At 41.8% G+C, this 23,448-nt stretch overlaps 3 protein-coding genes across 3 annotated transcripts; all 3 read right to left on the bottom strand.

Annotated features, from left to right (window-relative positions):
• Positions 1 to 35: 35 nt before the first annotated feature.
• Positions 36 to 8,869, bottom strand: LOC118367410 (SH3 domain-binding protein 5-like). The gene is made up of 6 exons (XM_035750861.2): positions 8,143 to 8,869; positions 7,664 to 7,726; positions 7,334 to 7,462; positions 6,940 to 7,104; positions 3,973 to 4,146; positions 36 to 2,215 (listed from the first exon to the last, which is right to left on the bottom strand). The coding sequence occupies exons 1-6, from the start codon at positions 8,389 to 8,391 to the stop codon at positions 1,640 to 1,642; spliced, it is 1,356 nt and encodes a 451-aa protein (XP_035606754.1). The 5' UTR covers positions 8,392 to 8,869; the 3' UTR covers positions 36 to 1,639.
• Positions 8,870 to 9,541: 672 nt separating this feature from the next.
• mgat1a (alpha-1,3-mannosyl-glycoprotein 2-beta-N-acetylglucosaminyltransferase a) lies at positions 9,542 to 14,590 on the bottom strand. Its single transcript, XM_035750860.2, has 3 exons — positions 12,254 to 14,590; positions 10,993 to 11,907; positions 9,542 to 10,862 (listed from the first exon to the last, which is right to left on the bottom strand). The coding sequence occupies exons 2-3, from the start codon at positions 11,602 to 11,604 to the stop codon at positions 10,164 to 10,166; spliced, it is 1,311 nt and encodes a 436-aa protein (XP_035606753.1). The 5' UTR covers positions 11,605 to 11,907; positions 12,254 to 14,590; the 3' UTR covers positions 9,542 to 10,163.
• Positions 14,591 to 18,052: 3,462 nt separating this feature from the next.
• On the bottom strand, positions 18,053 to 23,212 carry LOC118367407 (E3 ubiquitin-protein ligase RNF183-like). Its single transcript, XM_052494212.1, has 2 exons — positions 22,989 to 23,212; positions 18,053 to 20,738 (listed from the first exon to the last, which is right to left on the bottom strand). The coding sequence occupies exon 2, from the start codon at positions 20,631 to 20,633 to the stop codon at positions 19,713 to 19,715; it is 921 nt and encodes a 306-aa protein (XP_052350172.1). The 5' UTR covers positions 20,634 to 20,738; positions 22,989 to 23,212; the 3' UTR covers positions 18,053 to 19,712.
• Between the last annotated feature and the right edge of the window lie 236 nt (positions 23,213 to 23,448).

The following is a 23,448-nucleotide window of genomic DNA, read 5'->3' as shown; positions in this document are numbered from 1 at the left end:
TACAATATATTGGGTCTAAAAATAGCAACAATAAATCAAGATTGCTCTTATTTTATTCTTTAACTGTTTGATATTGCATACATGTAAATAACAACAGTGAACTGTACTATATAGCTGGGTGACACTACTGCACCACTTTATGAATAAATAAAGAGGAAGACATCAAATGGACAATGATTGAGGTTGAAAGCACAGAAATACAATTACTAGTCATTCTATTTCTATGGCTGAGAGAATGAGGGGAAGATATGGATATATTGGAAGTATGTAAAGAGCGGGACAGACGGAGGTCAAATCAGGAATACAGCCGATAACCAGCATTAAATAAGATCCCTTTAAAATAAAGATCCCTTTAAAATAACTATTCAAGGACATTCAAATACATTTGTACATTTCATTAGTTTCTCTATAATGTTGTAATTATACACAAACTTACATTTAATCTATTGAATACATTTCTTGTACCCTCCACTTTGCCAAAGCAGTACACAGACAATATATTCAAATTAATAAAATAAAAAATAGAACAAGTCTAGACAAAACAGTGTTAGGATGACTCATAGATTATTCAAATTAATCATATTGTCAAAAGCATGTCCTTCATGGGAGTATTTCTCAACTGTTGACCACAGTTTAATACTGTATACACAAATTTGAAAAGTATGCTGTTGCAGCCAGTGCTATGCTGTCTTTGTTTGCGTCGTACTGTGTCAAAGGCAAGGCACATTTCAGTTTACGACCCAGGTGGCTCTAAATAAACAATATATATAGGGAAATAATTTTATTTAAAAAATACTAAACAATCGGATCTTAAAATGATGGGCTTAAAATAGTAAAATATAATATTATGTCAGCGTGATCTTTTATGAACAATTTATTAAAAAATGTTAGTTAGCCCTGAATACTAGTATACATATAACAAAAGTCCAAATAAATAGTCCGGAGTGCTTTCTGTCATCAAACAAGTTGGAGTTTGTAACCCTCTTTAGTGTGTTTTGGGGTCCTTTTTGATTCGAACCCTGAAACCAGGTTTCCAGAATATTAAAAAAATATTTTTAAAAATTATAATAATAATATATTAAAAAACAAATTCTTCTAGCACTTTTTGCAATACACGTTTGAATTTATGTACTAAATTAAACAATATTTACAGTGTGAAACAAAAATCTAGATTTGACGTGCATATGAATTCACACATACTTTTTTGCTCCACGAGAACATTGTTTTTTACTTACACCAGAAATTCAATTACATCATTTAGATTGAATAGGGACCCCGTTTGTCACGTTTATTGTAGTCTCTTACTTGGATTGTTCCTTCATGCACTAGGACATACCTGTCTAAGGTTTCCTTATTGCCAGAATAAGGGAAGTAAAGCAGCTAATCTCAGAGGCATGTACGGTTTAGGAGTTTCAGTAGTGTTGTAATACGATGCAAAACCTGTCAGGCTCCTTATAATGTCAGGTCTTACTTGTCAGCGTACCTGTTCTTCGTTACTACGTAGTATCATACACCCGTTTAAATGTGTTACTTTAGAGCAGAGCAGATCTGATTTTCCTCTTTGCCAGGATAATGAGCTTGCTAGACCGGACACTTATTTTCTTTTCAATTGATAAACTATAAGCGAGAAGGACAGGTCTCACAAGCTGAAGCTCCTGTGATGTTGCTTCAGGAACTGCTGTTGGCGCTGCATTTGTCCTTCCCTTCTTTCTCTTTCCCTCCCTCCCCCGCTCTCCTCCCTCTCAATCTCTCCATCCTCCCCAGGCAGACTGCCCACATCGCTAAATTCCCCGAGGTGTTCGATGGAATCACATTTCTCCAGGTCGGAAGCGATGGTCTGCAGACTGAAGACGGAGAGGGAATCTGACCCTGCTCTCTCTCCATGTGTCTCGGGCCTCTCTCGCCCGTTCTCCCTGTATTTCTCCACCAGCCCAATTTTCTTATCCACCACTCCGCTTCTGTCCACCCTGTCAGTCTCTATTGTCCCTCCTCCACATGCCCCGCCCTCAGCACCACACACCACACTGTCCGACTCCGCCCCAATAGGGGGACTCCGCCCACCACAGGCCATGGTTTGTCCATCTTCCATATGGTCCCGTCCCCTCTGAGCGTGAATGGCCTCGCTGATTTGCTCCAGTTTGTGCAGGGCGACAGAGTAGCGGTTTTTCACTTTGGTCACATGCTCCTCCAGCTGCATCACTTTGGTTTTGTGCTCCTGAAGTCACAGAAAACCCAATATGATGGAGATAAAGGACAGATCAACATACAACATTAATTGCTTCTTGGTTTGAGGCCAAAAAGGGAACAATAACCAACAGGAGCGATCATGGATGGACATGACAGCTCTGTATCAACCATTTCCATACTTTTCTAACAATAACAGCTTGAAATTACATATATTAATTGCAACATATATTATATATAACAGGTGGTTGGTGGCACCTTGATTGGGGAGGATGGGCTCGTGGTAGTGGCTGGATTGGAATAAGTGGAACAGTATCAAATACACCAAACACATGGAAACCATGTGTTTGATGGCATTCCATTTCCCCCATTCCAGACAATATTATGAGCCATACTCCCCTCAGCAGCCTCCAATGTTATATATCAAATACAGTGCATTCGGAAAGTATTCGAAACCCTTGACTTTTTCCACATTTTATATCATTACAGCCTTAATCTAAAAATTATTACCAATAAAAAAACGTAAATAACATTTACATAAGTATTCAGACCCTTTACTCAGTACTAAGTTGAAGCACCTTTGGCAGCGTTTACAGCCTCAAGTCTTTTTGGGTATGACGCTACAAGCTTGGCACACCTGTATATGAGAAGTTTGTCCCATTACTCTCTGCAAATCCTCTCAAGCTCTGACAGGTTGGATGGGGAGGGTCACTGCACAGCTATTTTCAGGTCACTACAGAGATGCTCAATCGGGTTCAAGTCCGGGCTCTGGCTGGGCCACTCAAGGACATTCAGAGACTTGTACCGAAGCTACTCCTGCGCTTAAGGTCATTGTCCTGTTGGAAGGTGAACCTTCACCCCAGTCTGAGGTCCTGAGCACTCTGGAGCAGGTTTTCATCAAGGATCTCTGTACTTTGCTCCGTACATCTTTCTCTCAATCCTAGCTAGTCTCCCAGTCCCTGCACCTGAAAAACATCCCCACAGCATGCTGCTGCTGCCACCCCCATGCTTCACCGTAGGGATGGTGCCAGGTTTCCTCCAGATGTAACACTTGGCATTCACGCCAAAGAGTTCAATCTTGGTTTCATCAGACCAGAAAATCTTGTTTCTCATGGAATTAGAGTCCTTTAGGTGGCTTTTGGCAATCTCCAAGCGGGCTGTCATGTGCCTTTTACTGAGGAGTGGCTTCCGTCTGGCCACTCTACCATAAAGGCCTAATTGGTGGAGTGCTGCAGAGATGGTTGTCCTGGATGGTTCTCCCATCTCTACAGAGGTACTCTGGAGCTCTGTCAGAGTGACCATCATGTTCTTGGTATCTTCCCTGACCAAGGCCCTTCTCCCCAGATTGCTCAATTTGGCCGGGCAGCCAGTTCGAGGAAGAGTCTTGGTGGTTCCAAACTACTTCCATTTAAGATTGATGGAGGCCACTGTGTTCTTGGGGACCTTCAATGCTGCAGACCTTTTTTGGTACTCTTCCCCTGATCTGTACCTCGTCACAATTCTGTCTCGGAGCTCTACTGACAATTCCTTTGACCTCATGGCTTGGTTTTTGCTCAGACATGCACTGTCAACTGTTGGACCTTATATATACACAAGTGTTTGCCTATCTTTGTTTTTTGAAATGTACAAAACTGTCTAAAAACCTATTTTCACTTTGTCATTATGGGGTATTGTATGTATAATTAATGAATTTAAGAAATGTTATAATAAGGCTGTAACAAAAATGTGGGAAAGGTCAAGGGGTCTGAATACTTTCCCGAATGCACTGTAAATGATATATCTATGTACCTCAAGTATGTAGTTGAACTGGGCCTTGAGCTCGAAGTAAGGCTTGGACTTAATGATGGCCCTCTTGAGAGATTTCTGCAGGGTCTGGACTCGAGCCTCTGCCGTCTGACAAGAGTGGGTGACACGCATGTGCTCCCGTTCGCTGCGTAGGCGCTCCTCCTCTGCCTCGTTCACCTTGACCACACAACCACACAAAATGTTAAGATGGGAAAACACCCCAATCAGTATCCTAACCCCCAACCAACCTAACAAAACAAACTTCCTAACTAATATAAACCAATCCAATTAAAAACAGAGTTTAGGCATAGGAGAAAACAGCTACCACGTATCATTGCATCAAACGTGATCAATGATATAAATTGCAACACAAACAAACAGTGGGGCAAAAAAAGTATTTAGTCAGCCACCAATTGTGCAATTTCTCCCACTTAAAAAGATGAGAGGCCTGTAATTGATTCATCATAGGTACACTTCAACTATGACAGACAAAATGACAACAAAAAAAATCCAGAAAAATCACATTGTGGGATTTTTAATGAATTTATTTGCAAATTATGGTGGAAAATAAGTATTTGGTCAATAACAAAAGTTTCTCAATACTTATATACCCTTTGTTGGCAATGACAAAGGTCAAACATTTCTGTAAGTCTTCACAAGGTTTTCACACACTGTTGCTGGTATTTTGGCCCATTCCTCCATGCAGATCTCCTCTAGAGCAGTAATGTTTTGGGGTTGTTGCTGGGCAACACGGACTTTCAACTCCCTCCACAAATATTTTCTATGGGGTTGAGATCTGGAGACTGGCTAGGCCACTCCAGGACCTTGAAATGCTTCTTACGAAGTCACTCCTTCGTTGCCCAGGCGGTGTGTTTGGGATCATTGTCATGCTGAAAGACCCAGCCACGTTTCATCTTCAATGGCCTTGCTGATGGAAGGAGGTTTTCACTCAAAATCTTACGATACATGGCCTGTGGATTTTTTTTCCTCATTTTGTCTGTCATAGTTGAAGTGTACCTATGATGAAAATTACAGGCCTCTCATATTTTTAAGTGGGAGAACGTGCACAATTGGTGGCTGACTAAACACTTTTTTGCCCCACTGTAAACTGGAATACTGCTTACACTGGTAGCTGGGGTTTCCCCATGTTGCCTTGGAAGTAGCATAGTTGACCAATATCCTGCCAAACTAATTTTAAACCAGTTTCAGTCATGGGGGAACATACAGTTGAAGTCAGAAGTTGACATATACCTTAGCCAAATACATTTAAAAACTCAGTTTCACAATTCCTGACATTTAATCCAAGTAAGAATTCCCTGTCTTAGGTCAGTTGGGATCACCACTTTATTTTAAGAATGTGAAATGTCAGAATAATAGTAGAGAGAATTATTTATTTCAGCTTTAAATCTTTCATCACATTCCCAGTGGGTCAGAAGTTTACATACACTCAATTTGTATTTGGTAGCATTGCCTTTAAATTGTTTAACTTGGGTCAAACGTTTTGGGTCGCCTTTCAACAAGCTTCCCACAATAAATTGGGTGAATTTCAAGCCCATTCCTCCTGACAAAGCTGGTGTAACTGAGTACGGTTTGTAGGCCTCCTTGCTCGAACAAGCTTTTTCAGTTCTGCCCACAAATTTTCTGTAGGATTGAGGTTCAGGGCTTTGTGATGGTCACTCCAATACCTTGACTTTGTTGTCCTTAAGCCAGTTTGCCGCAACTTTAAAGTATGCTTGGGGTCATTGTCCATTTGGAAGACCCATTTACGACCAAGCTTCAACTCCCTGACTGATGTTTTGAAATGTTGCTTCAATATATCCACAAAGTTTTATTCCTCATGAAGCCATCTATTTTGTGAAGCACCCCCACAACATGATGCTGCCACCCCTGTGTTTCACAGTTGGGATGGTGTTGTTCGGCTTGCAAGCCTCCCCCTTTTCCTCCAAACATAACGATGGTCATTATGGCCAAACAGTTCTATTTGTTTCATCAGACCAGAGGACATTTCTCCAAAAAGTACGATCTTTGTCCCCATGTGCAGTTTCAAACTGTAGTCTGTTTTTTATGGTGGTTTTGGAGCAGTGGCTTCTTCCTTGCTGAGCGGCCTTTCAGGTTATGTTGATATAGCACTCGTTTTACTGTCGATATTGATACTTTTGTACCCGTTTCCTCCAGCATCTTCACAAGGTCCTTTGCTGATGTTTTGGGTTGATTTGCACTTTTCGCACCAAAGTACGTTCATCTCTAGGAGACAGAACGCGTCTCCTTCCTGAGTGCCATGACGGCTGCGTGGTCCCATGGTGTTTGTACTTGCGTACTATTGTTTGTACAGATGAAAGTGGTACCTTCAGGCATTTGGAAATTGCTCCCAAGGATGAACCAGACTTGTGAAGGTCTACCATTTTTTTTCTGAGGTCTTGGCTGATTTCTTTTGATTTTCCCATGATGTCAAGCAAAGAGGCACTGAGTTTGAAGGTAGGCCTTGAAATACATCCACAGGTACACCTCCAATTGACTCAAATTATGTCAATTAGCCTATCAGAACCTTCTAAAGCCATGACATCATGTTCTGTCATTTTCCAAGCTGTTTAAAGGAAAGTCAACTTAGTGTATGTAAACATCTGACCCACTGGAATTGTGATAGTTAATTATAAGTGAAATAATCTGTCTGTAAACAATTGTTGGAAAAATTACTTGTGTCATGCACAAAGTAGATGTCCTAACCGACTTGCCAAAACTATAGTTGGTTAGCAAGAAATTTGTGGAGTGGTTGAAAAATGAGTTTTAATGACTCCAACCTAAGTGTATGTAAACTTCCGACTACAACTGTAGCTACTTGGCGGTGGGGTGGGAATTGTAAGGGAAATACTGATTAAATGAATACCAAATGAGCTCGCTCACATACTGATGAACACATTTATAATTTTATATTGATGCAGTTATAGCAGTAGCTGGGGTTTCCCTTGTTACCTTGGAGGTAGCATGGTTGAGCATCTCCTGCCAGGTGGGGTCCAGGGTGTTCCTGCCGTCAGCCATGAGGCCCTGCTCTGCCACGTACACCATCTCCCTGGCAGCCGTGTGCATGGAGACGGCCCGTTCATAGCTCAGCGCTGCCTTCTGGGTCTCCTGCTGAGCCTGTGAGAGGGACAGCCAATCAGATACTGAGAAAACAGGGCATGCAGTTGCACAGCAACCAATCACGTGGGACAAACGATTAAACTGTTGTTGAGATTTGAGAAGTGGGACCAGCAGGTGAATGGCAAATACTGCATCGTGACCCATATTTTGATTCAGTGATAAAGAACTCTTGAAATTTGTTGTTGCAAATGCAACAAAATCCCACACAGTGAATGTACAACAGTACCTCCTTGGCAAGTCGACGAGCCTCATAGTAGGGTCTGGCCTTCTCGATGCAGGTACCAAGCTGGGAGCTGTGGGCGTTCAGTTTTCTGGCTGAGTCTGTGAGGATCGTCCTGTAACCTGATCTGGCATCCTACACATACACAAAATAAATTCCTTATCAGATTTCATTGTAATGGGCATTTCTGCTCATTCCAGATTAACAATGGGTTTACAGCAAGTTATGGGAATTGAAAATGAACTGACGAGTGATTCTTTGGAAAAACCTGATCAGTACGGAAAGGGGTGATGTATGGTCAGATTTATCATGGGAGAGGTGATGATATCCACTTACATCCAAGTGCAGTTCTAGTTGGTTGATCTCTACACTGGCCTCGTTGAGGTGTTCCAACTCCTCCTGGAAACAGAAAACGTATGAGGAAGCACAGGAGGAAGCAAATACTTTGATTCGTTGGTTTGTAACAACACAATCAGTTAATATTAGCTCTCTTGGAACCACTGTTACATTTGGTGGATAAACCCTGTTGAGTTCAACCTGGATTAACATAGATTAATCACATCATAATATCAGAAAGAGTGGCACGTGCACAAACATTGATTTCATCCTCCTGAATTAGCCCTCGTGGACTGAGCAAAACATCACTCCACTGTTGAATTGTCATCAGTAGGCTAATAGATAATTCAATACCACAGACTGCAGTGAATCTACTCATGCATGCAACTCATTTTGTAAAGCTTTAGCTATGTAGCATAGACAAGGAAATCCCATTGAGATCAAAATATATTATAAGGGTTCAGTCAACTTTTCCCCACCTGAATTCTGGGATCTAATTCCTCTTCATATGGGCTGTGCAGTTCACCTTCGTTCTTCTCTTTACACTCTTCTCCCTCGAAGGTGTCTTTCTCTTTGAGCACCGATTCAGCTGTATCTCCATTAATTTCTTTGTCATTTGGTTCCCCACCCTTCACCTCAGCATCCCCACCAGGGGTCTCTTGCCTCCATTCGCCCACTTCGGGGTCTCCTGAGCCGGCTGGGCTCACACGCAAATCTCCTGGCTCCATTCCAGGCCCAGTTAGCAAGCTAACGTTAGCTAACCAAATAACGGTAGCTTTGCTTTTCTTTTTAGCCAACTAGCTGTGTTCTAGCCAGTTACTAACAGCGTTTTGTATGTGTGAGAATTTGATTAGGACCATAGGGAAAAAAACTATTTTGACAGACAGCAAAGCCAGACTCTCTCTGGTGATTCAGTGCATCATTCAATCCCGCTAGTTTAGCCACAGGAGGCTAACGTGACGACACTACCAGTACAGTAGCTAACGCTAGCTCTACAGCTAGCTAACATTAGCACATTGCATTAAAACAAAACATTATTTTAAAAGAAATTGACTGCAAATAACGCACATTAAAATGAAATATAGTCAATAAATGATATTTTTTCATCACCAGAAGTCTCTCCCCCATCTCTCCCACCTAGCGTTCCGTCCACCGCTTGCTTGCTAGCTATGTTCTTACCTAGCAAAACAAAAGGTAAATAGAGAACGCTTACCTCGTCTTTTGGTTTGAACTCTTACTGGTTCCGTAGCCATGCCTCGTCTTACTTGCACGTTCCTTCTCGACAATAATATAAGATAATAAATAATACGACCACAAAGTAAATGGCTATGTATTATACTTTTAGGATAAGTATAATACAGTTAGGCACAATTTATAGTCCATTATTTACACGTGTTTTGGGAAGCGGGTCAATTGTTTAAATTGTTCAATATTTAGTAGCCTTATGTGAGGTGGAGATCATTAAATATAAAAATATATGCACCGAGTATACCTAACACTCCTAATATTGAGTTGCACCCCCCTTCCCACATTTGTGTCAAGTTGGCTGGATGTCCTTTGGGTGGTGGACCATTCATGATACACACAGGAAACTGTTGAGCATGAAAAACCCAGCAGCTTTGCCGTTCTTGACACAAACTGGTGTACCTGCCACCTACTATCATACCCCATTCAAAGGCATTTAAATATTTTGTCTTGCCCATTCACCTGCTAAATGGGATTATAGATTTCACCTGGTCACATACACATGAGCTGTTATTGCGGGTGTAGCGAAATTGTCAGTCTATGACATGGAAAAAGCAGGTGTCCTTAATGTGTATATACTGTATATTAATATGGCAAAGGAACCAAGGCAGAAACAAATGTCATAAACGGCAGTCGATTGGTAGAATTTAATTCCTTAAGTACATAAGATACAGCATTTGTGATGTGTATCTTGCATTTAAATAAACACACACTTCAGTAGCCGTCTCTTTGGGAAAAACATTAAGCATTATTATAACCAGGTTAAAATAGTCAAAACAGTTCTCCAAAAGATTAACTAAATATTGTGAAGCAATACTTTAGGACCAATCACTAGTTGACCACCACCATTATTGAACACACCACAGATAATATATATTTCATCTGACATAGATTAGTAAAAGTCTCCCAGAAATTGCTTACAAGACTGAGAATAATCACAGTGGATGTTGCAATGAATTTCATGTGCATGATTAAGAGTATATAAAAAATAAATCTCTGAAAATAATGACATCGGTACCTACCCTACTATCCCAACTCCACATTGCAAAAATATATTTATTTGAGTATGAAAAATCCTGAGAGTATGGGGAGAAAAATCAAATATCAGAAATGGAAGAGAGAGGATAGGCATTTCATAATCTCACTATAGCTTAAAGCCAGGTCCACATCTGTCATTCATTGGACTCACTTATGTTGCCATAGTACTAACTGTAATGTGCAGAGCCCTTTCCTCTACAGTCCTTTGTGTTTGTCATCAACTCCAGGTTGGGTCATACTTGCTCCATCCCGGAGGGGGTGCCAGGAAGATTCTTCTTCCCCTTGACAGGAAACTGACCACTCCCCGATACCCTGTCCGTGGGACCCCTGACTTTAAGTCCTCCATCACACCCAGGTTTTTGGCCAACACTTTGAAACCATCTTTGCTTGAGTAGTGTAGACAAAATGGACCCGCTCCTTTTAACTGTCCCCGTTGGACCTCTTCATATTTGACCAAAGGTGCACTGTAAACCTGCTTCTCAAAGATCTCCTTGTATTTCTCCTCCTTCAAGTAAGCCAGATCCAGCTTGGTGAAAGGCACAAATTCACTATTCAGTTTAATGTAGCGTAGGTATTTGTCATAAAATTGGCCTAGGCTCACACCTTTCCGTCCAAAGGTTAAAGTTCTGGATATTTCGGGTCGAATACAGGCTCGATCTCTGCGCTGATCCGGCTGACGCATCCAGTCATCCCAGAATGCACCAGGCCACTTGGGCTCCAGCTCTATCCAGAGTTTCTTGATCATCATCCAGCCCAGCCCAGGGAAGAAGTCTGTCCTGTACAGGAGGTCTGCTTTACCAGGGTCGACGTAGCCGTCCCGACCATTGTCATTCCAGGCAGACACACACCACAGAGACGGGTCAGATTTCAGGATTGGGTGAAGGGATCTGAAGTACTCAAAGAAATCTGGTGCCACCTAGTGAGAGAATGGAAAACAATGTTTTTTTAGTTGATCAACTGGCAACTAGAGAGGATGTAAACAAAACAAATTAATTTAACATTTCACTTCAATGCATATTTCAAGTCTGAGTAGAGAAAATGATTACCTCCAAATCATCTTCCACAATAACAACAGAGGAATGTGAAAGAGAGTTGAACACCTGGTTGAGAGCCCAGCGATAGTGCCTGGAGATTTTGTAGTAGCCCTGGAACTTCTTGTGTTCTGGTTTCACGGCAATATCTGACAGGTCTGGTTGTTTCAGGTGAGTTACCCGACTGCCATAAGAACCAATCACCTGTGCAGTCTCCGCATGCCCACAGTCCTGGCTGACTATAATTGGGTAGAGTTCAGCTGAGGGGCGGTACTCTATGAGTTTGTCCAGGCAGCGTTTAACAGTAACTCTGTTGCAGGCTATAACCAAGATGGGAATGACCACCTGAGGGGGGCCACCTCTGCTGGCGCCATTCTCATTGGGTTGTTCCCATAGTGACCGATGACCCTGTATCTGAAGCAGGATTTGTCTCTGCATTTCAAGCTCTGCCTCAAAGGCTTCTGCCATGTGGATCACATCCCCAGCCAAATCAGCCCCTCCTCGTCCTCCATCCATCTCCTCTCGACCAGACAGGGGTCGGCCCCACAGATAGAGGACCACGACAGCATTCCAGGCGACAAAGAGAAAAGCACCACAGAGAATAGCAGAACCTCTCTTACGGAGCATGGCCCAAACAACTTACGAGGGAAAGGAAGTTAGGAAGACTGGGTTTGTAAATAAGTTGTGACAAAGGAATGCAGAACACAATAAGGACATGTGGAGAGGTTAATTGGTTAGTTTAAATATTGTATTAAAGTAATGAAAACAGGTTAACATAATTAGGTATAGCTTGAGTCAAAAAAAGACAATAAATATGTATAAGGTATGAGGGAAAAATTGAGGGAGAGCTGGATTCATATTTGACAGGAGGTAGGTGAGCTGGTCAGGGGATGAAAGTGCTGGTCTTCAGTTCATACCTTCCCTGTCAATCTGAAATTATAAAATTGATATAGATAAATCACAGGGTTCAAAGCTAGTCAATTGACAAAGTCACTGTCACTTACATTAATTGAGTACAAATGTATGAACTATAAACCCACCGTAGATAGTTGGAGGGAAAGCCATATTAGAAAGGTGGCATTCATAGGCTAATCGATTTTTCTATCACCTGTAGCTAGCTCTCGCCACGCACCCCCGGAATGCGACATATTTACTTTATTATCGGAGTAATTCATACATTGTTTGATAACTATATTGGACCTTGGTAATCTTTCGACCGAATTGCTAGGCAGCTAATTTTAGACAAAACATTTAATTCCCAGAAATTAGCACTTACCTCCAGTTTCATAACGTAGAATTCGGTCTCTGTAGCCATTTCTTCCTTCGTTTCACTAACCTCTTCGATGACAATATGCAGGATCAATAAGCAAGTGAAGATGAAATAATGTATCGCCGTCACACTTTAATTTGGATTGTTTTTATTATCAAACGAACTTCATTTCGACAGTTTCATTCCTGCCATTTGTTTTCTCAAGACACAAGAGTGCAGACTTCCGGATAGCTATTTTTTTTTACCGGAAGTCCTGCCTTAACCGTCACCTTGAGAATTTACCCAACTGCACCAAATAGGACTGAGCAAATCCAGTACGATTCATAGTCATTAAACTGTATCACCCTGTGCACTAGTCTTAAACATACCTATCTTAGATGCATGTCTTTTGGAGTGTTTTTTTGTCATGTTCTTAATGTTCTTCTATTTTCCAATAAATATTAATATTCCAGATATGTTCATATTTCATGAATGTCTTACATGGTAAAAATAATAATAAATAAGAGTTTTTCATGTTTACAAATGCAAAAATACTGCATTCAGCACAAGGGCTGTAGGCCTTTATTGATCATAGGCCTACTTACCATTGCATTTCCAGTAACTAATGGAAACCAGAAGCAATCAATGGGCAAACATTTCAGGATAATCACATTTTGCGTAGGCTATTATCTTCCAGACCACAAAATATGTAATTGTTCTTGGTTATTCATCAAAAAGGCCAAATTTGGCTTCAGCCCAATAAAGATAAATATCATGTTACTATGCAATCACAGTTGACACCTGTCGAGAATCAACAGAAGAAAGTTGGCCCTGGGCCTATATCTCATTCTAGTAAGGTAATCTGGCATCATTATGCAACAGGATAGGCTTATATAGCCAATCACACACCCATGTGTGTGTGCACCTTTACTCGTGTGCTACTAGATTCCTAACTCCTTTGTGTTCATGACAATACATGGAACATTTTGTGTTTCACAAGGGGTGAAATTATACACTGAGTGTACAAAACATTAGAAGCACCTGCTCTTTCCATGACATGGACCAGGGATGGGCAACTGGCGCATGCGGCCCGTGGAGCCCCTTTTGTAGGCCCGCTGAACTCAGTCGGGGTCTCAACTTACTGTTGAGTTAGAATACACACGGTGCAATTTCGAAATGTGGTTGTGCATCAGCGGTCACTCAATTAGCCCATGTCAGCCATTTTATTTCGATTAGTAAGTTAGTCTAGCGGCCAGCTATCTTAAACTTGTAATAAGAATGGTCAAATATTTTGTGGTCCCTACCCCCTCAAAGTTGTCCATCCCTGACATAGACTGACCAGGTGAATCCAGGTGAAAGCTTTGATCCCTTATTGATGTCACCTTTTAAATCCACTTCGATCAGTGTCGGTGAAGGGGAGGAGACAGGTTAAAGAAGGATTTTTAAGTTTTGAGACAATTGAGACATGGATTGTGTATGTGTGCCATTCAGAGGGTGAATGGGCAAGACAAAATATTTAAGTGCCTTTGAACAGGGTATGGAGGTGCCAGGCACACCAGTTTGAATGTGTCAAGAACTCCAATGCTGCTGGGTTTGTCATGCTCAGCAGTTTTCTGTGTGTATCAAGAATGGTCCACCACCCAAAGGACAACCAGCCAACTTGACACAACTGTGGGAAGCATTGGAGTCAACATGGACCAGCATCACTGTGGAATGCATTCGACACCTTGTAGTCCTTGCAACTCAATATTAAGAAGGCGTTCTTAGTATTTTGTACACTCAGTGTACATGCAATGCAACCTGCAGATCAATAAAAGTCTACAAACAATTTAGAGTGTCCAGTGAAATCAAAAGGGCGTTAGATTGATTTGATGGAGTTTATAGCATGATTATTCCCTGAACAATATTTTTAAAATCTGTCAAATTTGTTGTTTATTTCTAACAATCCTCAGAGCTAACAGTGATATTTGGCTTTCATACAACAAAGCGATTGTCAAAACAACTGAGTGACTTATCAACTGATAATAAAACATGTCATCGTGCAGCATGTCTCAAAGTCAGGTGCTTACTGTTGTAGTGTCTTTACTATCATTAACTGAAGACTTATACGTTTTTATCAAAGATTCTCTGTAATTAGTTACTGTGCGGTCAACTGAATAATCACGTAACTAATTGTCACGCCTTGGTCATTGTATCTTGTGTTTTTGTTATATGTTTGGGTAGGCCAGGGTGTGACATGGGTTTATATGTTGTATTTCGTATTGGGGTTTGTATTAATTGGGAGTGTGTATTATTAGGGGTGTGTCTAGTTAGGCTTGGCTGCCTGAGGCGATTCCTAATTGGAGTCAGCTGATTCTCGTTGTCTCGGATTGGGAACCGTATTTAGGCAGCCTGAGTGCGCGTTGTATTTCGTGGGTGATTGTACCTGTCTTAGTGTTAGTCACCAGATAGGCTGTATTAGTTTCACTCGTTTGTTGTTTTTGTATTTTCAGTTGTCATGTACCGCATTATTCTTCATTAAAAGTCATGAGTAACCTACACGCTGCATTTCGGTCTGACTCTCTACAAACAACAGACGAAGTTCATTACACTAATTAACTAGGAAGTTGGGGCACCAAGGAAAAATATTCAGATTGCAAAGTTATCATTTTCTAAAATAACTTTTCAGATATTTTATCTGATCAATTAGTCTTGGAATTAATGAATTATTTACTTTACCTCAAGTTAGTCTCATTCCAAACGTCGTAAATTGTTGGTTATCTGCACGAACCCAGTCTTCACTATGAGTCATCCATACATCAATTGCCTTAAATAATGTATTTATTACTAACTAAGTAATTCACTGAAATGCATAAACAAACAAACAAGGTAAATGTAATGATAGGAAAATGTGTCCTAGTGGACTAAACCGGTTTGCGGCTTGTGGGGGTCGACTAAGAAGTCACTACAGAGTTAATAATTCTTACAATTGAAATGCCAATCCTTTACACATGAACGCTCACTCATTTGGGAACAATTGTAATCAATATATATATTTACGCTCAGTGTGTCGTCTTGATCGCTGGTGGTCTGCAACCTTTAGCCATCTCGTAATTGAGGTAAGCTCGGTCTGCTGATCGAAAACCCGAGTGGGGTTTTATTCGGAAGGGCCGAAGAGGGCTGTCCCAGGATGCCTGACCCTAACTGGGATCAGGGGCGGTCCTCTGATTTAGTTCAAATCAAAAGGGAATTGTATTTTTCTTCATTAAACAGTCCACAATCATATTACACAATTATACAAACTGTATAATACTCACTCATTAATCTTATTCAACAATTAGATGTAAACCTCATATCTGAGGCTATTATATAAACAGCGTTATGGTAATGTGGCCACACCGTCTCCCATGAGCTTCCCCAAGTTGTAACAAACAGACCAGTTCGTAGCTGGATTCTTCACCGATCTTTAATACTTTCTCCGGAACATGACATTTGTTTGTACCTCAAGTTCTGTGAGGTGGAAGGATTTCCTTTGTTCTCCATGAAAAACTACTCTCTATAACTGTGTGTCCATGAGGTCTTCTCAGGAATTTACGACATCTGACCACAGCAGCCTAGTTGAAGGAGGCAAGGGGGAGGCAGGGAGAGGGGGATGGGCTTGCTATACCCAAAGAGGCCAACGTCATGACACTATTCAACGCCTTTCTGGAAGTCAGTTCCCTGTACAAAGTGCTTTGGGCATTCCACCCTGAGGCCTGGGAGAGTCTCTTATGCATATTTTGTGTGTGTGTGTGTATGGGTGTGTACTGGTGTTCAGGCCCTTAGTTGTGCCTGCCCTCTGAGGTCCTTTCTTCAGGGGACTGGGATGTTTCAATCAAAGGCTGTTCATCAAAGGGACTTCCACTTTGTCCATTCAATGACTCACCCTGCAAAACGGAACAAAAATAGGCTACATTGTGAAGCATATTGTTTTGGACATATTTGTCATTACATTGGGGTATGGTTTTCATTGGGTATAGCACACAAATGTTCAGGGATTCAGGCACAGTAGACCATGGCAGAGGCTTAATTATGAAATCTCAATGTTCTTCACTCACCTGTTGAACACTACTTCTGACAGAGGTGCTTTTTCCTCTGATCAGATGTGTGGTCTGTCCCGCCATGGCAGCTTCACCTACATCATTTGGCCTGGACCTGCAGAACACTCCCAGTTTGACATGCATGATTTCAGACACAAACAGGGTGAAAAATAAGCACCTGTTCTTCAGAGTAGACCAACCATTTAGGATAAAAGCAGCGATCATATTTTCCTCTATTTCCTTATTGTGCCAAGTTATGGACACGTTCAAAACGGCAGGGGAGGTTTCTATGATTTTGTCCCCCCAAAAATGTTCTTATAGTTCCTACGAGTAATACCATTTTTCATTTTGGGCATTTGGCACATTCAAGGAGCTCGGGGCCCCTGGCGAGCAAATTATTGGCACTGTAATCTTTGCTTGACAGGTATAATTTCCTGACTCATAATCTCTCGTTTTGCTGTTCGACTCAGGTTTATATTCCACAGACACTCCATTTCCAAACTCAAGTCGATGTCCTTGAAAAAAATGACTTCCATACTGAGGGAGTTCGTTTTGGCAGCAACGGAGTCGCATACCGCTCCGCAAGTCAGTCCGAGGCTGTATCCCGAGGTAGCAGGTCGCTTCTTCTTTGCTTGATTCCTGGCAAGGATATTCCCACAACACCGTAGAATAGCAAACAAAGCAGAAGCAGAAGGGGTAGAAGCCACCGTTCTCGATATTCTAGTGGTGACTGTCCGCAACGTTAATTCTATTGTCACACATCTACCATAAATTTATGCACGCACTGTAATTCAAGAGGAAAACTTATCCATGTTTGATGACATACCGTTAGCTATTCAACCCGAACACTCGCACAGTTAGGTCAATAACCAGTTTGCGTTAGGATCTTTCTGGACCGGGGTCTGGTTCACCCAAGCAGAAGCTCCGCCCGGGCCGGGGTCGTGAGTAGACTTTGTCAACGAGGGTGGATCAATGTGCAGAAAATGCATAGGCTACAAACTTTTTTGAGAGGAATGGCAAACAAGGTTTGGTCCCCGCACAAAGTTTAAATAGATTGAATAAAACTGGTTTAAATTGATTAAAATAGAATAGCCTATGGACAATTGATATAAATAAAGTCACAATTTACAACACCTGGAATTTCTCTCTGGCTTACACAATTTCAAATATTTGAAAATACATTAATAATGACTGTTGTGATAGATTTCTGGAGAGATATAAACAGCTTATCTGAAATTGTTTGCCCTATTTTATGTCCCTCTATAAACACACACACACACACACACACACACACACACACACACACACACACACACACACACACATACACACACACACACACACACACACACACACACACACACACACACACACACACACACACACACACACACACACACACACAGAGAGAAAGAGAGACAACAACGCTATGTAATTACAATGTACCTGCCTATTGTATGTGCATAGAATTACTTGCTTTAGCATCACTAAATAGGCCTATAAAGTGGGAACAAATAATGAATGTGTTAACGATAAGAATTGCTTACTATAATGAATTTACCATAAGAACATCAAATTAAATACAGGGTGTTCTGTTTAACAGTGGTTGAAATAGATGTACGTCTATGTCAACACCTGCTTGTAGAAAAGACAAAGACATACTCGCATAGCCAGATTAGGTCAACTGGTGGCCCGAGCATCAGCAAAGTGTTTTGTTGTTTACAAAATGAGTCTTGTTTCTGCACTCACCACAATATTAACTGTTAGGTAATCGTTCAAACTTTATATTTTAATGATTAAGAGCATATTCCTTAAACAATTAATAAAACGCTTGCATGTTATACAACACATATCACTTAGTCATGCTGTCAACTGTCACTGCCTCCTTTCCATTGTGAAATATTTGCATGCAAGGTGCCTTGTAAGAGGTTTTTCTGTCACACTGACAACCATAGAATGGAAAACATAGCTACTACAACTAAAACTAGTCATGAGTGACACTGTTTCACTGATACATACACTAAGTATACCAAACATTAGGAACATCTTCCTAATATTGAGTTGCACCCCGGTGCGCCTGGCACCTACTACCATACCCAGTTCAAAGGCACTTAAATCCTTTGTCTTGCCCATTCACCCTCTGAATGGCACACATACACAATCCATGTCTCAATTGTCTCAAGGCTTCAAAACCCTTCTTGAACCCGTCTCCTCCCCTTCATCTACACTGATTGAAGTGGATTTAACAAGTGACATCAATAAGGGATCATAGATTTCACTTGAATTCACCTGGTAAGTATATGTAATTGAAAGAGCAGGTGTTGTTAATGTTTTGTATAGTGTAGCTTTCAGTAAAATGTTTAAACAGTACACACACACACACACACACACACACACACACACACACACACACACACACACACACACACACACACACACACACACACACACACACACACACACACACACACACACACACACACACACACACACACACACACACACACACTGGACCTGTCAGGAAATAGTATAAAAACAAAAAGAAAATGATTCTCTAATGGGACTAAAAGAGGAAGGTGCAACCAAGGTACCGATAGGCAAAGATCTTATCAGAAATCAAATCAGCACATTTGGTTTTACTGTAAGGCAACGTGTATGTACGTGCAACGTGCATGTAACATGGCACTGGGTCTATTGGAAATGTCATTCATTTCAGTGTGGTAGGATACCTCTGCTATGACAAGAGAGACCTATTCCGTTGTTTTTGTTGTTGTTTTTTTTACAAATGTATCATTCTTATTTGAACTCTACATGTATATTCATATTTTGTACGTAAATATACATTAGTTAGACATCAATGAATGTAAAACAAAATCTTGAGCTGAACATTTTTACTTTGCAATGTAAAGAATAAGATAATGCTCAGTGTAATCAAATCATCTCTTACTTGTAATAATTCTCCATGGCAGACTTCAGTGCAATTACATAGTACACAACTTTATAATGAATTACATTCCCCAGATAACATGAATTGTCCTCTCTGACTTCACCGCAATAGCTGTCCCGTTCACATTTGGGTAAATGCTCCATGTTCATGATCTTTATACTGCAGGAAGGAAGACAAGATGGTGGATAAAAAATAACTCTTGCGACACTTTTCCCATTAGTACTTCTTGTGCATCAGTCCTTCATAAACAACACGGTCCTTGTTATGTGTTGACCCCAGTTGAGTGTGCACTAGTGCTGTCAGGGTCACCTTTCTACATTTTCTTCATAACTGAGTATTAGTAAAGAAAATGAAATGGCAGATATTAGGATCCCTGACAATATTAGTCCTCTGAAAATATATGAGTGATTCTCTCCTCTGGTATTACTTCCCTTCATCCCACCACCATCCCGTCTTTTCCTCAGGGTATTTGACCACCTGGTTATGGTTGGCTGGAATTCCCCTGGTTGGGTTTGCTGCCGTTGTGGAGGACCACATTGGGCATGACCATGAAGGCCAGGATGCCCATCAGCATCAGCACCACGGTGATGGTGACGATGGATGCCATCACGGTGTAGTAGCACTGGTCTGAGCGGAACATCCTCCGCAGGCGACCTCTGACCCTGCTAGGGGGGCGACCCACGTCCACGACAGTGGCGAGGCCCTGATCTATGGTGCCCAGCTGGAGGTTGCTGGGGGCCTGCCGGTCCTGCTTCTTGAGAGTGGGCAGGGTGAGGCTGGACATGGCCAGGCTGGTAGTACCAGGAGGGGGCTTCTTGAGGACCAGCTTGCCTTTGCTGCGCTTGAAGCGCACGGACAGCGCCCTCTGCATCTCTGGAGGGAGTTTGCGGAAGATGTCTTGGTTGTTGCCCAGCTGGGGCAGGTTGCGGCCGTGGGGCAGGTTGGTGAGCTCTCGACACACAGGGCAGGAAAGAGACTTGAGCTCTAAGGAGGTGACGTTGATCCGGGCCAGGCACTCCAGACAGAACGTGTGCCCGCAGGAGAGCAGCTTGGGGGTTTTAAAGACATTGTCGTATTCGCAGAAGCAAACCACGCACTCAGTGTCCTCCATGTCGTTTTCCTGGGGGTCAGACTCCTTCCGGTTGCTGTCATCTCCAGCCCTGTCTTGCCTCCTGTTCTCCTCACTTCTACCACGCTCCCTCCTCAACCCTTTGTCTCTCTTTCTCTCCCTCCTTCTCCCAGATCCCTCTCCTCTCTCGGAGTCAGTGCTCATGGACCTACGCACCTTGGTGGATTTCTCCTTTTTCTCCTTCTTGATGCTGTCAGGTTTGGGTTTGACGTTGGGCGGCTGTTCGACCCCGTAGCCTCCATCGGCACCCTGTCTTTCCCTGTCGTCACTCATGGTGGATAGAGGCAGGTGTTGGTGCTGTGGTAGATGTAGCTGTGATGGCTGGAATCAGATGGAGAGTGACGTGAGGTTCTGGTTTCTCACGTCTCTCCAGAGGAGCTGTGGAGGAATGTGATTGTCGGTGAGACAAGGCGATTGGTTTGTCACAGAGAGCTAATTTAGTTCAGGCAACATAAAGAGCATAGGGAGTGCATTTCTAGCAATGACAACAAAAAGTACCGTGTCTATCTCAAATAGGTAAAGACAGGGAAATATACAGTTGAAAGCAGAAGTTTACATACACTTAGGTTGGAGTAATTAAAACTCGTTTTTCAACCACTCCACAAATTTCTTGTTAACAAACTATAGTTTTGGCAAGTCGGTTAGGACATCTACTTTGTGCATGACACAAGTAATTTTTCCAACAATTGTTTACAGAAGGATTATCTAACTTATATCACAATTCCAATGGGTCAGAAGTTTACATACACTAAGTTGACTGTGCCTTTAATCAGCTTGGGGAAAATTCCCAAGAATTATGTCATGGCTTTTGAAGCTTCTGATAGGCTAATTGACATCATTTGAGTCAATAGGAGGTGTACCTGTGGATGTATTTCTTGGCCTACCTTCAAACTCAGTGCTTCTTTGCTTGACATCATGGGAAAATCAAAAGAAATCAGCCAAAACCTCAGAAAAAAATGGTAGACCTCCACAAGTCTGGTTCATCCTTGGGCGCAATTTCCAAACGGCTGAAGGTACCACGTTCATCTTTATAAACAACAGTACGCAAGTATAAACACCATGGGACCACGCAGCCGTGATACCGCTCAGGAAGGAGACGCGTTCTGTGTCCTAGAGATTAATGTAATTTGGTGCGAAAAGTGCAAATCAATTCCAGAACAACAGCAAAGGACCTTGTGAAGATGCTGGAGGAAACGAGTACAAAAGTATCTATATCCACAGTAAAAACAAGTCTTTTATCGACATAACCTGAAAGGCTGCTCAGCAAGGAAGAAGCCACTGCTCCAAAACCGCCATAAAAAAAAGCCACACTACGGTTTGCAACTGCACATGGGGACAAAGATTGTACTTTTTGGAGAAATGTCCACTGGTCTGATGAAACAAAAATAGAACTGTTTGGCCATAATGACCATCGTTATGTTTGGATGAAAACGGGGGAGGCTTGCAAGCCGAAGAACACCATCCCAACCGTAAAGCACGGGAGTGGCAGCATCATGCTGTGGGGGTGCTTTGCTGCAGGAGAGACTAGTGCACTTAACAAAATAAATGGCATCATGAGGAAGGACAATTATGTGGATATATTGAAGCAACATCTCAAGACATCAGACAGGAAGTTAAAGCTTGGTCGCAAATGGGTCTACCAAATGGACAATGACCCCAAGCATACTTCCAAAGTTGTGGCAAAATGGTTTAAGGACAACAAAGTTAAGGTATTGGAGTGGCCATTACAAAGCCCTGACCTCAATCCCATAGAACATTTGTGGGCAGACCTGAAAAAGCGTGTGCGAGCAAGGAGGCATAGAAACCTGGCACAGTTACACCAGCTTTGTCAGGAGGAATGGGCCAAAATTCACCCAACTTATTGTGGGAAGCTTGTGGAAGGCTACCTGAAATGATTGACCCAAGTTGAACAATTTAAAGGCAATGCTACCAAATACAAATTGAGTGCATGTAAACTTCTGACCCACTGGGAATGCGATGAAAGAAATAAAAGCTGAAATAAATCATTCTCTCTACAATTATTCTGACATTTCACATTCTTAAAATAAAGTGGTGATCCTAAATGACCTAAGACAGGGACTGTTTTATTCGGATTCAATGTCAGGAATTGTGAAAAACTGAGTTTAAATGTATTTGGCTAAGGTGTATGTAAACCTCCGACTTCAACTGTAGTTTAGTCTATGAATATACCATAACTCATTATATGCCATATAATCTATTGACTAGAATTCCATTTACACAAGCCAATGCTATTTTTGAGATGTCATGCTAGGTTTCATGCCCTCAGTTCGCGTGTGAATATGGATGAGCCATCGACACACAAGACATGAGCTTATTGACCAGGAACACACTCAAAACAGTCTTGGTGTTCTGAACTGTGGAGCTGAAAATGCTGAGCTACTGAAATGTCAAATTCACATACTTTAACACTATCTAGTAGAGTAAGTCACTATGGTATTTTATATCAGTTACTCAACAAAAGTTGTATTAGTTGTAAAGGTCATCAACATTGCAAACTATGTGCAAATAGTAATACAATTTTCAATGATTCAATATAGCGCCTATATTTGAGAGTATTGTACATTCAGTTCTCACAATGACAAGTTCATCATGATGGTGAACACTTACCTGTGGCGGTAGCTGACATGTACCAGTCTGTCAGAGATGGTCCTTCAGAGAGTACTTTCCCAGTGGAGAATATCCCATTCAATGAGTCCCTTGCATCTCCATTGAGACACACCGAGACACTAACATGCTAAGTGGACCTTACCCCTCCAGTATCCCCCTCTGTTCATTTCTCTCCTTTCCCTTCTCTCTCTGTCAATCTGTGTATGGTATTTCCTCTTTATATTCCTCCTTCATCCCTCCCTTTTACATCTGCGGTGTCTCGCTCCCTCTCGTCTGACCAGTTGTACCAGTTTATTTGGCATTAAACCACTGCCTCAAGTTTGTGTGCGTCTCTGTGAAATGTGAGGTTAAACTGTTATCACGGGTGTTTTTGTATCTCTGTGTGTATTTGTACATCGTTCCTGGAACCTGTAGAACTGTAATGTGGGTAGTCTGGGTACCGCTGTCAGATAATGTTTTC

The sequence above is a fragment of the Oncorhynchus keta genome, chromosome 34 (assembly GCF_023373465.1).
Source record: "Oncorhynchus keta strain PuntledgeMale-10-30-2019 chromosome 34, Oket_V2, whole genome shotgun sequence".
Lineage (NCBI taxonomy): Eukaryota > Metazoa > Chordata > Actinopteri > Salmoniformes > Salmonidae > Oncorhynchus > Oncorhynchus keta.
The sequence above is the reverse complement of the archived record's forward strand: the minus strand, read 5'-3'. Positions and strand labels throughout refer to the sequence as shown.

Excerpts from the sequence above, each read along its gene's own strand:
- LOC118367410 (XM_035750861.2), bottom strand. The coding sequence starts at position 8,391 with ATGGAGCCAGGAGATTTGCGTGTGAGCCCAGCCGGCTCAGGAGACCCC. Across the intron at positions 4,147-6,939 it reads TCAACCATGCTACCTCCAAG|GTGAACGAGGCAGAGGAGGA; the intron begins GTAACAAGGGAA and ends TGTGTGGTCAAG. Across the intron at positions 2,216-3,972 it reads AGTTCAACTACATACTTGAG|GAGCACAAAACCAAAGTGAT; the intron begins GTACATAGATAT and ends CTGTGACTTCAG.
- mgat1a (XM_035750860.2), bottom strand. The coding sequence starts at position 11,604 with ATGCTCCGTAAGAGAGGTTCTGCTATTCTCTGTGGTGCTTTTCTCTTT. Across the intron at positions 10,863-10,992 it reads TTGTGGAAGATGATTTGGAG|GTGGCACCAGATTTCTTTGA; the intron begins GTAATCATTTTC and ends TTCTCTCACTAG.
- LOC118367407 (XM_052494212.1), bottom strand. The coding sequence starts at position 20,633 with ATGAGTGACGACAGGGAAAGACAGGGTGCCGATGGAGGCTACGGGGTC.